The 15319-nt window shown below is 37.1% G+C and overlaps 3 protein-coding genes across 3 annotated transcripts; 2 read left to right on the forward strand and 1 right to left on the reverse strand.

The window, feature by feature from the left end:
- Positions 1-978: 978 nt before the first annotated feature.
- LOC111278326 (oligopeptide transporter 3-like) lies at positions 979-5344 on the forward strand. Its single transcript, XM_022864988.2, has 6 exons — positions 979-1502; positions 2088-2185; positions 2990-3559; positions 3798-4053; positions 4146-4328; positions 4431-5344. Exons 1-6 carry the CDS (start codon positions 1005-1007, stop codon positions 5046-5048), a joined length of 2223 nt encoding a protein of 740 aa, XP_022720723.2. The 5' UTR covers positions 979-1004; the 3' UTR covers positions 5049-5344.
- Positions 5345-5737: 393 nt separating this feature from the next.
- Positions 5738-8389, reverse strand: LOC111278695 (SNF1-related protein kinase regulatory subunit beta-2-like). The gene is made up of 4 exons (XM_022865320.2): positions 8077-8389; positions 7257-7435; positions 6984-7146; positions 5738-6225 (listed from the first exon to the last, which is right to left on the reverse strand). The coding sequence occupies exons 1-4, from the start codon at positions 8248-8250 to the stop codon at positions 5899-5901; spliced, it is 843 nt and encodes a 280-aa protein (XP_022721055.2). The 5' UTR covers positions 8251-8389; the 3' UTR covers positions 5738-5898.
- A 1788-nt stretch (positions 8390-10177) lies between these two features.
- On the forward strand, positions 10178-12378 carry LOC111278696 (trihelix transcription factor GT-2-like). The gene is made up of 2 exons (XM_022865322.2): positions 10178-10719; positions 11339-12378. Exons 1-2 carry the CDS (start codon positions 10358-10360, stop codon positions 12195-12197), a joined length of 1221 nt encoding a protein of 406 aa, XP_022721057.1. The 5' UTR covers positions 10178-10357; the 3' UTR covers positions 12198-12378.
- Positions 12379-15319: the final 2941 nt, after the last annotated feature.

Raw genomic sequence — 15319 nt, forward strand, 5'->3', positions numbered from 1 at the left:
ATTTTAGGAAAAAAAAAAAAGAAGGGAAGTTTCTCAACGCCAAAAGAGGGGTGTTATCTTTAAGGATATAAAGTCAATAATTGAGTCATCACATCAGTCATAACAGTAAACAGAAGATACACAAAAATTAAAAGAAATTAAGAACCAACCAGGGAGCAGCGGCAGCCTCTCCCCTCTTGCATTGCCATGGAAATAAATACTTAAAAGACTTCAAGACCAAGGTAAGAATAAGATAAAGCTTTGCATATCCCCAAACCCAATCCCATTTTTGTAAAATAAAAAAACTAAAAACTAAAATAAATATTACTGCTACCCAGGCTTTGTTTAATAAATTATTAATATTTTTTTATTGAAAATAAAATTTTTTAATAATTAAAATTTTTTTAATACAAGTGATAACATATTTTAAAATATACTTAAAAGAATTTTTCCAATTAAAAAATGTTGAATGAGTAGGTATAGACTTACTTATCACTTAATGTAGAAATATTCAATGTTTATTTTGAGTCTTTTTGAATTATTATTCTCTAAAACATTATTTCATTACGTGCAATGAAAATAAAAATAAAATAATAAAAAATAATAAAATAATAAAATTTAATATTTTATAATTATCCAATAATATATTTATATTCAACATTTAATTTTCAATTAAATACCAAACAGTTTGTATAATTAAAATTTAATACTTATCAAATTTAATATTAATAATTCAATAGTTTTTCAATTTATCAATCACACCTTATTTTACTTAACGAAAGCAAGGATATTTCTGTCAGAACACCTCTCTCAAGTCTCTAGTCCCCACTCCCAGCGCAAAGACAAAGCAGAAGCTGTGGACAACATCTTGTCTTGCCTTATATAACCGGGACACTTCTTTTCAACTTGAAAATCAAACTTGGACACTTTACACTTTACTTACCATCCAGTCTTGTTAAACCACAGGGATAAGATTCTACAACAACTCTGCTGACAACTGTCTCTCTTTAATCTTTCCTGCTTCAATGGCCAGCAAGACCTGCACGGACCCAGAGAAACCAAATGCGGACGCCACCGGGGATGTAGAGAGGAGTCCGGTGGAGGAGGTGGCGTTGGTGGTGCCCGAAACCGATGACCCAACTCTGCCAGTCATGACCTTTCGTGCATGGTTCCTCGGTTTGACATCATGCATGCTCCTAATCTTTCTCAACACTTTCTTCACCTACCGTACGCAACCACTCACCATCTCTGCCATCCTCGTGCAAATCTCTGTCTTGCCCATTGGCAAGTTCATGGCCAGGATTCTGCCAGCCAAGGAGTACAGTCTTCTTGGGTGGCGCTTTAGCTTGAATCCTGGGCCCTTCAACATGAAGGAACATGTCATCATCACCATATTTGCCAATTGTGGGGTGTCTTTTGGTGGAGGTGATGCTTACTCCATTGGTGCCATTACTGTCATGAAGGCTTATTATAAACAGAGCTTGAATTTTCTCTGTGGCCTCCTCCTTGTCTTGACTACTCAGGTTTTTTAAAAAATTCTTTTTATTGACACTTCTTTTGTTGCTGCTGCTGCTGCTGTTACTACTACTACAACTACTTTTTTTTTTTTAAAATTTTGGCTTAGTTATTATTGAATCAGTCCTTCTCACTTCTTTTTAAGTTATTTTATTATTGTTGTGGTTTTAATTACCGTAGCATACTGCAAAATTGATATTTTAAAATTGGTTTTAGGATGAACTGAATCTTTGACTTGATAGGGATGTAAAGGTTATCTGAAAACTGAAATTAGTACTATTATTTCTATTGAAGTTGTTGCAGTTTATAGCTTTATGTGGGGGGTTTCCATTAGATGATATATACGGCTCACTGCACATCTCATTCCAATTATGAGTGTTTTCTTTTGGAGGCTGAATTCAGTTAAGCCCCTCTCAATTTATACTTGTCATGGAGCGGAGCAGATAGATAAAATGTTAATTGCAGAGACTCTGAATTGCTTAAATTTTCTGAACTTCGTCTCACAATCAAATGATCGTCTATCTGGCTGTTTCAAACATAAATTTAGTGTATTTGGTTATTCTAATTGTAATATCGTTGATCGTGATATGCAGATTTTGGGGTATGGATGGGCTGGAATGCTTCGGAGGTACCTGGTTGATCCCGCGGAGATGTGGTGGCCTTCAAACCTAGCTCAGGTTTCTTTATTTAGGTATTTACCCTTCTTTTACCTGTCGTTATCATGATTTTCTGCTTGGCCGATAGGAAATTTGTTAGTCTTTTCGTGCGGTGGGTCCCCAGATAACAGAAACCCATCCTTTTTCCCTGTCCTGCCAAAACTATATGTCAATTACTTGAGTTAGGCAAAAGATTTAACTACGTATTGGATAGACGTTGATATTTTTCTTTCTATATTGATCTTCTTAGCATCAAATGGATGGTGACAACTGGTTTATTAATTCTTTTATAAGTTTGATTAGTTCTATTGCTGCCCCAACCTTCCATTTAGAAGATCAATCAAAAGCTTTTGAAATACAGCTATGAATCAAATGCATAAATAAACAGTGCAAGCATCCGTGAATTTCAATTTGGATGATGCTTTTGGCTTAAATGAATAAGTTGACGTTGAATGAGAAATCAATGACTGACAAGAATTCAACTCTGCAAACGAATTAAGTGCATGTTATGTTCACTGAAGGAGAATTTGTTTCGACGGCTGTCACAACATTCTCTCTGAGCCTGAGGACATAAGGCTTAATACCAAAAGTACAAAAGTATTGACAACTGGATGCATGCTGCACAATTTACTTGTTTATTTTGGTTACGTTGTGATTAAGATTTTGCATCTGATTATATTCTGAAGATCATGGATAAGGTAGTCTTTGTGAGAAAGAACACACAAGAAGATGTGATACCTAGTTTTCGTTCTTTTTCCATCAAAATAAATTCTATCATCTCAATCACTATGTAATTTTTTATTCTCAAATTTAGATTTTTTTTTTTTTTTTTGTAACAGAGCACTCCATGAAAAGGACCTGACAAAGAAAGGCTTGACTCGAATGCATTTTTTTCTTTCTGCACTCGTGGCAAGCTTTGCTTATTATGCTCTCCCTGGCTATTTATTCCCAATCTTGACATTCTTCTCATGGGTTTGTTGGGTGTGGCCCCATAGTATCACAGCTCAGCAAATCGGGTCTGGATACCATGGACTTGGCATTGGTGCCTTCACCCTTGATTGGGCTGGGATCTCAGCTTATCATGGCAGTCCACTGGTTACACCCTGGTCCTCAATTCTCAACGTGGGGATAGGCTTTGTCATGTTTATCTACATCATTGTCCCTCTGTGTTATTGGAAATTTAACACTTTCGATGCTCGAAAATTCCCAATATTCTCTAATCAGCTGTTTACTTCCAGTGGGCATAAATACGATACGACTAAGATCTTGACAGCACAGTATGATCTAAATGTTTCTGCTTATAACAGTTATGGAAAACTCTATCTTAGCCCTCTTTTTGCCTTATCTATTGGATCAGGATTCGCAAGATTCACAGCAACCCTCACTCATGTGGCATTGTTTCATGGCAGGTACACTTTGTTCTGTTTGAGTAATATCATCAGTGTCTCTTGTGATTAATGCTAAACCTTTGTTAACTATTGTCTCTTGTTCATGATTTACTCATTTTTGTAATTGTTTTCTTCAACCTTTTGGAACAAGTTAATGATAGGAGAGATTGATTAAACAGAGTCCTTGAGTGTGTATGCTTTTGTCATCCAGAAATTTCGCATTCAGGTCAACTAAATATTGTCGGTTACTTTTATCTAGTGATATTCTGAAGCAGAGCAGATCAGCGATGAAGAATGTGAAGTTGGATATCCATACAAGGCTGATGAAAAGATACAAACAAGTGCCTCAATGGTGGTTTTACATTTTATTGATCGGAAGTATTGCTCTGTCACTCATGATGTCTTTCATATGGAAGGAGGAGGTACAGCTGCCATGGTGGGGTATGCTCTTTGCCTTTGGTTTGGCTTGGGTTGTCACCCTTCCTATTGGAGTCATTCAGGCAACTACCAACCAGGTAAAGTATGCTTCTCTTTTCTTGTGACGTAGCTCGAATGGACCTGATTATATAGTTTCTAACAACAGTACTCTACTTTCGGAACTTTGCAGCAACCTGGATATGACATTATAGCCCAGTTCATAATTGGTTATGTCTTACCTGGAAAGCCCATTGCAAACCTACTTTTCAAGATTTATGGGCGGATCAGCACAATTCATGCTCTTTCTTTCTTATCTGATCTCAAACTTGGGCGCTACATGAAAATCCCTCCCCGCTGCATGTACACAGCTCAGGTAGCTTCTGACCATGAGCTTGTACATTAAGAATTCTTGCAAAACTTTGGAAACTTTGTTCCTGTAGTGTAAAATGATTGAACCTGTTTTTATATTTCCCAGCTTGTGGGAACTCTAGCTGCAGGTACTGTCAACCTTGCAGTTGCATGGTGGATGTTAGATAGCATTGACAACATCTGTGATGTTGAAGGAAAGCATCCTGAAAGCCCATGGACTTGCCCTAAATACCGAGTAACCTTTGATGCTTCTGTTATCTGGGGCCTAATTGGACCAAGGCGACTTTTTGGACCAGGAGGGATGTACCGTAACTTGGTGTGGTTGTTCCTCATTGGAGCGGTCTTGCCTGTTCCTGTTTGGATATTGAGCAAAATTTTCCCTCAAAAGAAATGGATTCCCTTGATTAACATACCAGTTATATCTTACGGTTTTGCTGGAATGCCACCTGCAACTCCCACTAACATTGCAAGCTGGCTCATCACTGGAACCATCTTTAACTATTTTGTGTTCAAGTACCACAAGCGCTGGTGGCAGAAATATAACTACGTTTTATCTGCAGCATTAGATGCTGGAACCGCTTTCATGGGTGTTCTACTGTTCTTTGCTTTGCAAAATGAGGGCCATAACTTGAAATGGTGGGGAACTGAGGTTGATCATTGTTCTCTGGCAACATGTCCTACAGCGCCAGGTATCACAGTTGAAGGATGTCCGGTTTTTAAATAGACCAAATCGACCATGCACAGGATGATGGAAGACTTGAAGTCAAAGAGAAAACGGTTTAATTTTGAGACATGAAGGGAAATGGTACAGCTGCTACAGACAATGTTATGACCATTTATGTGCATGTTCGTGCTTTTTCTTTTTTTTTCTTTTCCCCTCATTTGAAGAAGAGGAGGTAATGCTTTTCTTTATGCCTGATAGCAGAAGTTTGCTTTTTCTTCATGTGGCTGTTGCTAGCATCTCGTGGATGTTGATAGATGAATAAGAAGCTCCGTGGTACCTCCCAGAATTTTGCGTAATTGTGCTTTTACTTTGCATTTACAATGTCAATACTTGTGTAGTTACCAAAAGGACTGCGACTCTGATGAAGAGGCTTGGGCAAAGCAAAATTTTGAATTTCCCGGGGTTAGTTAATTAAGCGATTCGAATAGGAAATGGATGCTACAACGTGACCTAAGAGATGAATTGCGCAAGTGTCTAAGCTACCTTGCGCTCGTGTTTGTATAATACCGTCCAAAAACCATATAGGTACTGTCCCAATTTATATTTGATGGGGCAGCCCAATTTTGAGCGCATGTAGTATTGCAGCCGTAAAACTACACAAAAGGCGAATCTTAGTCCAACTTCTTCCCCATACCAATTGCATTTGCGTGGGACCAAACGAATTAAGTCAGAACCCTTAGCGTGGAAAATTAAACAAGAACAATAATATTTATTAACGGATCAACGATCACTAAGATAAAAATAGAATCTTTAAAGTATGCATTTGGTGACTCCTTCCTAAGCTACTTAAAAGTCCTCGGCACCGTGATAATTATATTCACCACAAGGTCCACATAGTCACCATCTAATCCTACCGCTGCACAGGCTTGTAGAGCACCACAGTCACATACTTGGCCAAATATCGATGAGTTGAACCAAGTGCCACCACAGGTTGTCCACTCTTACCCTTTTGAATGTAGAGATGATTTAGAATTACATGTTTAGGTCTTGACAGAAGAGGTGGAATCTCCATGTGAGATGCAGGCAGATTAAGCAGTGGCAGTTGTAGGTGTGGGGGAACTAGTGGTGGCTCCTTAGCAAAATCCTCAGCTCCAAGTGGCAAGTTATTATAGCTCGACTCTGGGGACTTGGGAGGTTCAAAACTAGATATACTTTCAAGATCTTCTGGTACATAATCCTGCATGGTATTCCTCACGATTAGCATATTCCAAGTTAAAGAGTTTTTGAAAGATATGCATTAATAAATTTGATGAAGCAAAAGGAGGAAGAAGACACTAATACAAGCAAGAACGCACATTAATACTCCTGCGTATCCACAAACTGACAAAAGTACATTAACAATGCCACTTGCATAAGAAGTTGATTATACCCAAACCTGTGTGATGACTATAACAATTTAATAGTATGTACAAACTGAATGTTATAGCTATTATGTGAGTCGGTGCTTTTGATCACATGTGGAACAAAATGTTTTGATGCTTTTTCTTAGCAATATAGAACCTTGGACTCAATAACAATACCAAGCTTCAAAAGCACACGTTATCAGAATCATTAGATAAAACCACAAAAGGAGTGACTTTATAACCTTGGACTCAATAACAATACCAAGATTCAGAAGCACATGTTAGGCCAAAAGTAAAGGAAAACATGGATCATAACCATTAGAGAAAAATTCAGTTTCTTCGACACATGAACCTTGATAGAGTTGAATCATAAATGCAATAGCGCATGTAAAACTAATTTGAGACAGATAGCTTAAGTGAAAGGAGTTCAGAAGAAAGGGAATTCACCCCATCAGGATTAGAGAGACTATATTCATGCATACCAAAAACAAGCACTCATATTCTATGAAAACAAATAATTGGGTATTCGTAAAAAAGAAAACACTCAAAAAATACTAGTGCATGTTTACAATAAAAAGACAAAGCAATTTACCTGCAAGTCCAAAATGTTGTTAGCATTGCCCATATCATCTCGTGCCCATGGCAAGTCAGGGGCATACCTCCATTGTCCATCAACAATGAACCTATACTGGTAAACACCTGATGGTAATACTGTCATAATAGTGAAGTCTTTTCCACATCTCTGCAAGGGAATTCTGGTCAAGATTGCAAAAAAGTTATATGTCTGACCTGTAGGTAGCAGTTCATAAAGAGCTAACTATTTTTATTTTAATAAAAAGTGTAGAAGGCATTGAATATCTGGAACCTTGTCTTCCAATTGTCCCATGACCCCTCAACAGCTACTTCTTTGCCACCATAGCCCCATGTAATCATTGTTGGAATTCCTTTCTCAGTGCAGCCATCCTCGTATCCTGTTGTAGCCTGCAACCATGATTGATTTGGTGTATGCATCTCATCAGGTCTCTGTAAAGGAACAACTGGAACCTGGGAAGAAAGAAGGCACAGTGGATAAAATTGACAGCTTTTTCAAAGAAATAGACATCAAAATGAACAAGCATAGAAGTTCCTATCTGTCTTGTTATGACCCAGAAACAATCCAAAACTATGAGCTAAGAAAATAACAGATTTGAGAAATCAGCCTATGTAACGTGCAAAGGGCTTAGGCTTAAGAATATTACGGCAGGATTAAGGTTGAGAAAAAGAAATGATTTTAGGATTTAGGACTACAAAGGGGAAAAAAAGGGGGGGGGGCTGATGAGCAAAAATGTGTTGCTGGAATTTGCGAAAAAGGATCCCAAAATGCAGGATTATTACATATGGAAAATGGAGGGGAGGCTAAACTGTTCAAGGGGATTGTAAGAATATTCCTTGTAAGACTCCTCACCCAAATTGCAACGAAAAAAACACAAACTTTCCTGCAACAACACAGACCCAACATGGAATTTTTCGAAGGAATTAAATACAACCTAGAAGTAAATCCCCAGTTAAATTAAGAAACGATTCCAGGCCCAATGCAACAAAATTTAATCGCATTACATGAAATCAAAATCCCAAAAAAAATAAAAAAATCGACTAAAGTATAACAAAAAAAATCTGCTTGTTTCAGAAAAATAAAAATAGCATACCTGCGGAGTAAACATGAGAGGAGAGTGGGTGGCTGTGGGGCTGTGGGGAGGTGAGTGACCCAAGGGTGCAGCCATAGCTTCGTGAACACTGTTACCTCCTCCTTCTTCTTCTTCTTCTTCTTCAACCCCCGATGGGCTGCTACTCCCATCTTCTTTTCCATTCACATTCCCCATTAAATTATTATTATTAATATTATTTCAGTATTGATTATCAATTTATCACTTATATATTAAATGTGTTGATTATCTACCACTAAGACCATAAGACAAGGCAAAGCAGAGAAAACCCACAACTTTTAGAATCTCACAATTGATTTATGATTCCTACCCACACCCATCCCTTTTAACAAATAACAACACCCAGATGCACAATTAGGAGAATTTTGTTTGTTAAAAGAGAGAGAGAGGAGTGGGGGTGGAATCTGGAATGGGGACGAATGGATGATGGTCACGTCAACATTTGACAAACCATTCTTTTCTCTGTTTTCTTTTGGTTGGGGCTATGACATGAGCTTCCTTGTCTCTGTTTGTTGCCCAATGCCTGCCTTACTCTTCCTCCCTCGCTTTCAGCTTCAGCCCTTCTTTATATCATTTCACTTCAAATTTTTGTTCCTTCTTCCTCTTTTTCATTATTTTTTTTTACTTTTAGTTTACACTTAACCTCCATTTTAATCTATTTAATTTATTTAAAAGATATATTATACATCTAAATCCTTTTAAACCAACTTCGAAATCATCTTTTTTTGAAAGAACTTCTAAATCTTCTTAAACAAGTTTTTGGATGGTGGGGATGCCATAGATTTCTCTCCTTTTCTCAATAATAAATTCTGAATATTACGATGAAAAAGGTTTCGGTCAAGATTTTTATGGAAACATTTTTCCACTTTTTGCAGCCAAAAATAAGAATTACATTATTTGATAATTTTATTTTAGATGCTGTATGCATAAAGTTGATAATGAAAAATAAAAAAGTGAAAAGAAGAGTAAAATAAAATAAAAATGAATAGTGGGCTTGCTATTTTGTTTCAAAATGGGCCCACATGATGTCTAGAAGAAGAAGAACTATCAGAATAAAGAGGCCCAACTCGTAGCCAAGTTATATGGCTTGGTCTCATAATAAAGGAAGCAAAACTTGTTACCAAGAAAAACTCCTGTAGGGAACTTCCATACACCTGTGCCTCAATCTTCAACATGAACGAACACGAAGACACTACTGAATAGAAATTTCATCCTGATCATATATGATCTACATCCAATATTGTTGATATTCAACCTATAGACAAATATTTAGCTAGGTTGGAAATTATGCACAAGAGATGTAGTATCCCAAGTGAAGAAGCTAAAAACTGCTAGAAGGAGTTTGAAGTAGTATGCAAAATCCTTCCTGAGTGGCAATACAGTAATAACAGAAGAAATAATAATAAAAGTGACATGATGCACTCAACAGAGCTGTCTTAAAAATTAATCAGCAGCATGATTTTGGTTGTAAATGACAATATATATATATATATATGTAAATCATCACCTTGAACTAACAGGCTGACTGGTAGCAGTTTCAACATCGGCAATTTGATCCAGACAGACACCGTTAATTAATTTATACCCTGTAAAACATGTTGTTACATGATTCAACGGATAAGGAAGCATCCTGATGATGTAGCTAGAAAGCATGCAGAAAGTTTAAAAGTTGTAGAAATGACAAATTACCAGAACGTAAAACAGAAGGTGGTAAGTGTCTCTTTTATTATGAGCATGCAATAATTAAATGCAGACCTCATAAGATAGAAGAAGGAAAGAAAGGCTAGTTTTGTCGTTGGCGGAGGACAAAAATACCAGAGCTAGCTGCTTTCTGCTTGCAAGAAAAGAAATTAATTAGCATGAGCATTTATTTATTTATTTTAATAATAATAATAATAGTACTAGTAGCAGCAGCAGTGGTTGACCCTGTTTTATTAATCGACTTAACTCAGGGGTATTTATGTAATATGGAAGGGAAGCCCAAGCCGAGTGCTTCGTCACACGTACGTAACTTATGCAGGAGGGACAAAGCCGTAAATATACAAACCATAGGTAAGGAGCCGTAATTTTGACAGATGAAGCCGGGTTTCATTTATTTTATTTTACTCTTTTTTACTTCCATTTACCAGCCACATTTCACCCTTCCTCCTCTTCATCCCAACAAAACCCTCGCTCCACGCCGCATCCCTTTCTTTTTTCTGAATAAAATACTACTGTTACTTAGGAATTTGTACTAGTATTACTAATTTTCATTTTTACTCAGATGGAGCTTTTCGTCGGCTGCGGGGAAACGTTCCCTCAACGGGTGGCCCCATTCCCTGATTTAACGGCTATAGAATCAGCGGAGGATTCAATGATGGGGGCTGGCCGTCCAAATCTGCCGCCACGAAAACTGCGGCCGATCAGGTTCAACGGGAGGTCTCCAGCGACCTCACTGGCGGAGGATCCCTCGGAGTTCATAGAGGCAGTTGAACTTGTGGGTGATGACGTGTGTGCGGTGAACGGAGATTCTGGTGAGTACTTGGAGCCTCCTATTATAGCAGAAGTTGGTGACGTGGTGGATACTGGCGTCAGCGGCGGAGGAGAGGAGCCGCCAATCTCGGAGCAGGGAGGGGAGTCTTCTAGGTTTGTATGTTTACTACTACATACATACATGAAATAAAGTCATATATATATATATATGACTTTATTTCATGTATGTATGTATGTATGTATGTATGTATGTGTGTATGTACTACAAGAAAGTACTGATCTTTATATATATAATAACATTTATAATATAATAAAGTATCCAGTATCCATTGATAAAAAAAGAAACTAATTAGATTACGTAAATCTTTTTTTTTTTATTTATTTTAAAATACTAAATAATACCCATAATAATTAGGTGGGTCTTAGTTGGTTTTCTTGCAAAAGCTGTGTTCTTTTTTATGCAAAAGTTGGGAACAAAAGATAATAATTTGGAGCATTAAGTTAATTTGTTGAGATATTCTTTTTTTTTTCTTTTTGTTTTATTTTCCAATTTAACTAGCTCGCTTTCTTCAAGTCATGCTTTTCATGGTACGACATGGTATTATTGTTCAACTTTGTGAATGTGCGTTTTAAAAATGTGTGTGAAGATCTAATCAGACTTCATAATAAAAGGTGAAAACTTGATCAAGTTTGAGATATAGTATGGTATTTAATATTGCTGATAGTTTGATTTTAACCAACTGAATGTCTTGCGATATTTTCCTTATTTCAGCAGCTCATCTTCAGATAGTGATGATAATGGTTTGTCAGCAAATGCAAGTGAACCTTTAAATAGGAATAGAAAGCGGAAAAGACGGAAAAGAATTGAGCTTTTCTTGGAAAATTTGGTCATGAAAGTGATGGAGAAGCAGGAACAGATGCATAAGCAGTTGATTGAGATGATTGAGAAGAGGGAAAGGGAGAGAATAATTAGAGAGGAAGCATGGAAACGGCAGGAGATGGAAAGGATAAAAAGGGATGAGGAGGCAAGAGCTCAAGAGACATCTCGTAGCATAGCTATCATCTCCTTTATCCAGAATGCTTTGGGCCATGAAATTGAAATACCTATACAATCAACTACTTCATGCATGGAGGAAAATGGAGGCAAAGACTTGAGTGAAGATCACATTCAAATGGACATGATTAATCCGTGTGATCCAATAAATAGATGGCAAGAAGGGACTATGCAAGCCAATGGGGGTGAAATTCATGTTCACAAAGACGTTGGCTTCAACTGTGATCCAAATAATAGAAGATGGCCAGATGCTGAAGTGCAAGCCCTGATAATGCTTCGAAGCGCTTTGGAACATAAATTACATGTTACGGGCTTCAAATGCTCCATATGGGATGAGATATCTGTTGGGATGTATGGTATGGGCTACTGTCGAAGTGCGAAGAAGTGTAAAGAGAAATGGGAAAATATCAACAAGTATTTCAGAAAGTCTATGGCAAGTGGTAAGAAGCATCTCGAGAATAGTAAGAGATGCGCATATTTTCATGAGTTGGACATGCTGCACAAGAATGGACTTGGTGGGAGTCCAACAAACCATGACAACTGCACCAAAGATGAGAATGAGGACAGGGTTGGTTGAAAGCCTGAAAGGTAGTGAATGCCAATACATTAGGATTGGGATGGTTGTGACTGCAGGGACCTCCATGTATATTCTGAAAGGTGAATGCGGTAGGCACCTTGGACTTCTGATTCTATTTCCATATCCAATTTTTTGTGAAAAACTATCCTGGGTCGTTGACATAAAGCTCTCGTTCTGTTAATCGTTGTCTGTTTATAAAAGAGGGTAATTAGACCCAAAAATCTGCCCATAATTTTTCCTTCTGAGGAACAAGATGACGATTCATTTGTCTGTTTTCTTCATTCAAAAAAAAAAAAGTTTTCTCATAAGTACATAATCGCCCTGTCAATCCTAAAGATATGAGATTTACGTTCTATTCTGTAGAAAGCAACAATAAAATAATATAGTATTACTAAGAAATTAACAAGAAATGAAAAGAACGAAGAAGAAACAATGAAACATGGATCGATCATCGTTCGGAGGCATAAGAGAGGTAGATGAAAATGGCGACCAACACCAAGAGGAAGATGAGGAGAATGAAAGCGGGAGGAGGCTGCAATGGTTCCATTCCAAGCGGAGCCAAAAACAGCACAGCGGCCACTACCAGCATCATGGCTATCGAACCAATGCCGCAGCCATATTCTTCCATCTTCACTCTATATATTCGAGTAATTACAACTATATCTATCTATACAGATGTGCAAGAGGCACTTTCTTATATAACCAAATCGGAAAGAGGGTATTGTAGGGATTGGTGTGGCCTTGGCAAGAGTTGCAACGATTGGTGCAACGACATATATATACATATGCAGCATACGACGTGACGTTTTGGCCACCAAGCCACAAGCGCAAGCGAATGGAAAACTGATCGCAGTTTTCGAAGGACACGTCGGAATACGAGGCCACGTGTCTTACTGTTTGGGAATTCTTTTCTTTTGTTTTTGATGATGAAGGAATGAATTCCTTGTTAATAGACTAGAAATTTGGGCTCTTATTTAATTTTACCCCCGGTAATAATAATAATGAAAAAACAACTTCATATTTCAGCCCTCTAACGTTTTCCAGATCAAATTCAATCAGCCCACTTAGTAAATTATGGGTCCTTAAACTAAATCTTATTATTACGATCGTGACGGGATATATTTATTTATTTATACAATTTTAGCCATTATTTGGTGAAATTCTTTTTCTCAATTATATAAATATATAAATATATATATGCGTTAAAACTCAAGTTTTGAAAATAATTAGAGATAAATAAAAGCAATTGACAACTCAACAATCCAAAGACTCCACTTGCATTGAAAACGAAGAATAAATAAATAAAAGCATTAATCCTAAATGCTTTAAAACAAATTAGAATTCACATCAAACATAAAATAAAATTTTGGCACTCTTGAGATAAATGTTAATCGCCTTAATTATAAAGGCCATGCATCATGATCTTCCCTGGCACTATCTAGCATTCCTTAAGCTCGGATATTGGCATGTTCACATCCCTTGTAACAACTTGAATATACAAATCTATAAGCTTCCCCGTCTTTCTAATTCATCTAAGCAATTGGCTCTTCTCTGCGGATATTGCAGCGAATTGTCTTCTTCATAAATGCAGCCAAATAACTTTCCATTACTGCTGCAACTAAGTCAATATCATAAAAACGTTGATCAGAGGACAACTCCTGAAGGAAATAGCATATCATCTACTGTTGCCTCCTCAAATTGCAGACCACCTCTCCTTATCAGTTCAGTCTTTGTTACTGGGGACACACTCTCTCTCTCTCTCTCTCTCTATATATATATATATATATATATATATATATATATTTAACGCATCAGATTCAATGGTGTTGCAACTGGCAAATGCTAACTGCAAACTGCATAATCCAATGGGGCATTAATTAAAGCACCAGGCATTGAACTTCTATTCCATTCCATAAATAAATGAAGTCCTACAAAAGGGCAATGATGATCCTGAAAACATAGGATGATCAGGGCAGATTCCATACATGCTATTTTCAATAAGGGTGGGAATGATTGGCATCATCCCACCTTCATCTGTGTCTGTGTCTGTGTCTGTGTCTTTGTCTTTAAAAACTGGATACTATATTTCTGCCTCTTGTAAATCTTCGCCAAGGACTTCAACACTGCTTGCATCGCTTTGCTAGGATGAGCTTCAATTTAAGGTTACCAGCTTCTCGTAGCTCTTGCTTTCATACTCCGCAAATACACCCTGTCCAATTCAGATCAAAGATGAACAATAAGGGCAAAGGGGGAATACTATTATATCAACGATGAAACATGTCCTGCTCTCTTTTGATATTTAAAGAAGAAATCCTGAAATATGCTGAACCTTGAGATCAAGCTAATCGTATAGAGCCTTTGCTTTACCAACATGACAGGGTCTGGTTTCCCATAGTTCTCCTGGAAGCAAAGCGTAACAATAACCAAGTCAAATTTTACAGAAATTTGGACAACTGATAAAACACTTTCTTCTGCTCCTCGTTGCAGATTTCCAACGCTTTGACCACCAACCAAGAGCACTTAAAGTCTTCAATATCAGCTATGTGCTGATTAGTGATTAAGCTATATAGATACGTGGCAAAATTTTATTGAAGAACTTCACCTAAATTTTATCATGTAATGATACGGGAAGAAAGAAAGTGTCGTTGACCAAAGACAATACTTTAGAGACAGATACTCCGTGAGTCCATGTAACAACAACGTTGAAAAGCTTAAACAGGTAACTCCTGTAGTAGCAGTTGGTCAAATTCTTCTTGTTTCTTATGACTGAATATTATTGTTGTTATCGTTGTGAATGAATATGATTTAATTGCTTTCTTCTTCTGCATTTTTTTTATCAAATGCAGCAGAAGTACATTGTTACCATTTTTATTGTTTTGGATCGGAATGGAGAAGTTCAATAGTACAACATTAAAAAGTTCATATTATCTTTATTATCTTCTTGACTATATATATATATATATATACACACACATGCCTGTTACTTTGCGTGTTCTGTTCGCCATTAATAATCGATAATAGAACAATCATAAAGGTTTAAGGCTTCACGTATATGATATATTTTCTCTTTTTCTTTACCATCAAGCCCAAGCATTTGGGTTAGCCAGCTAAGTTGGGATCCC

This window comes from Durio zibethinus, chromosome 8 (genome assembly GCF_047325235.1).
Source record: "Durio zibethinus cultivar Kanyao isolate XHJ-2024 chromosome 8, ASM4732523v1, whole genome shotgun sequence".
Lineage (NCBI taxonomy): Eukaryota > Viridiplantae > Streptophyta > Magnoliopsida > Malvales > Malvaceae > Durio > Durio zibethinus.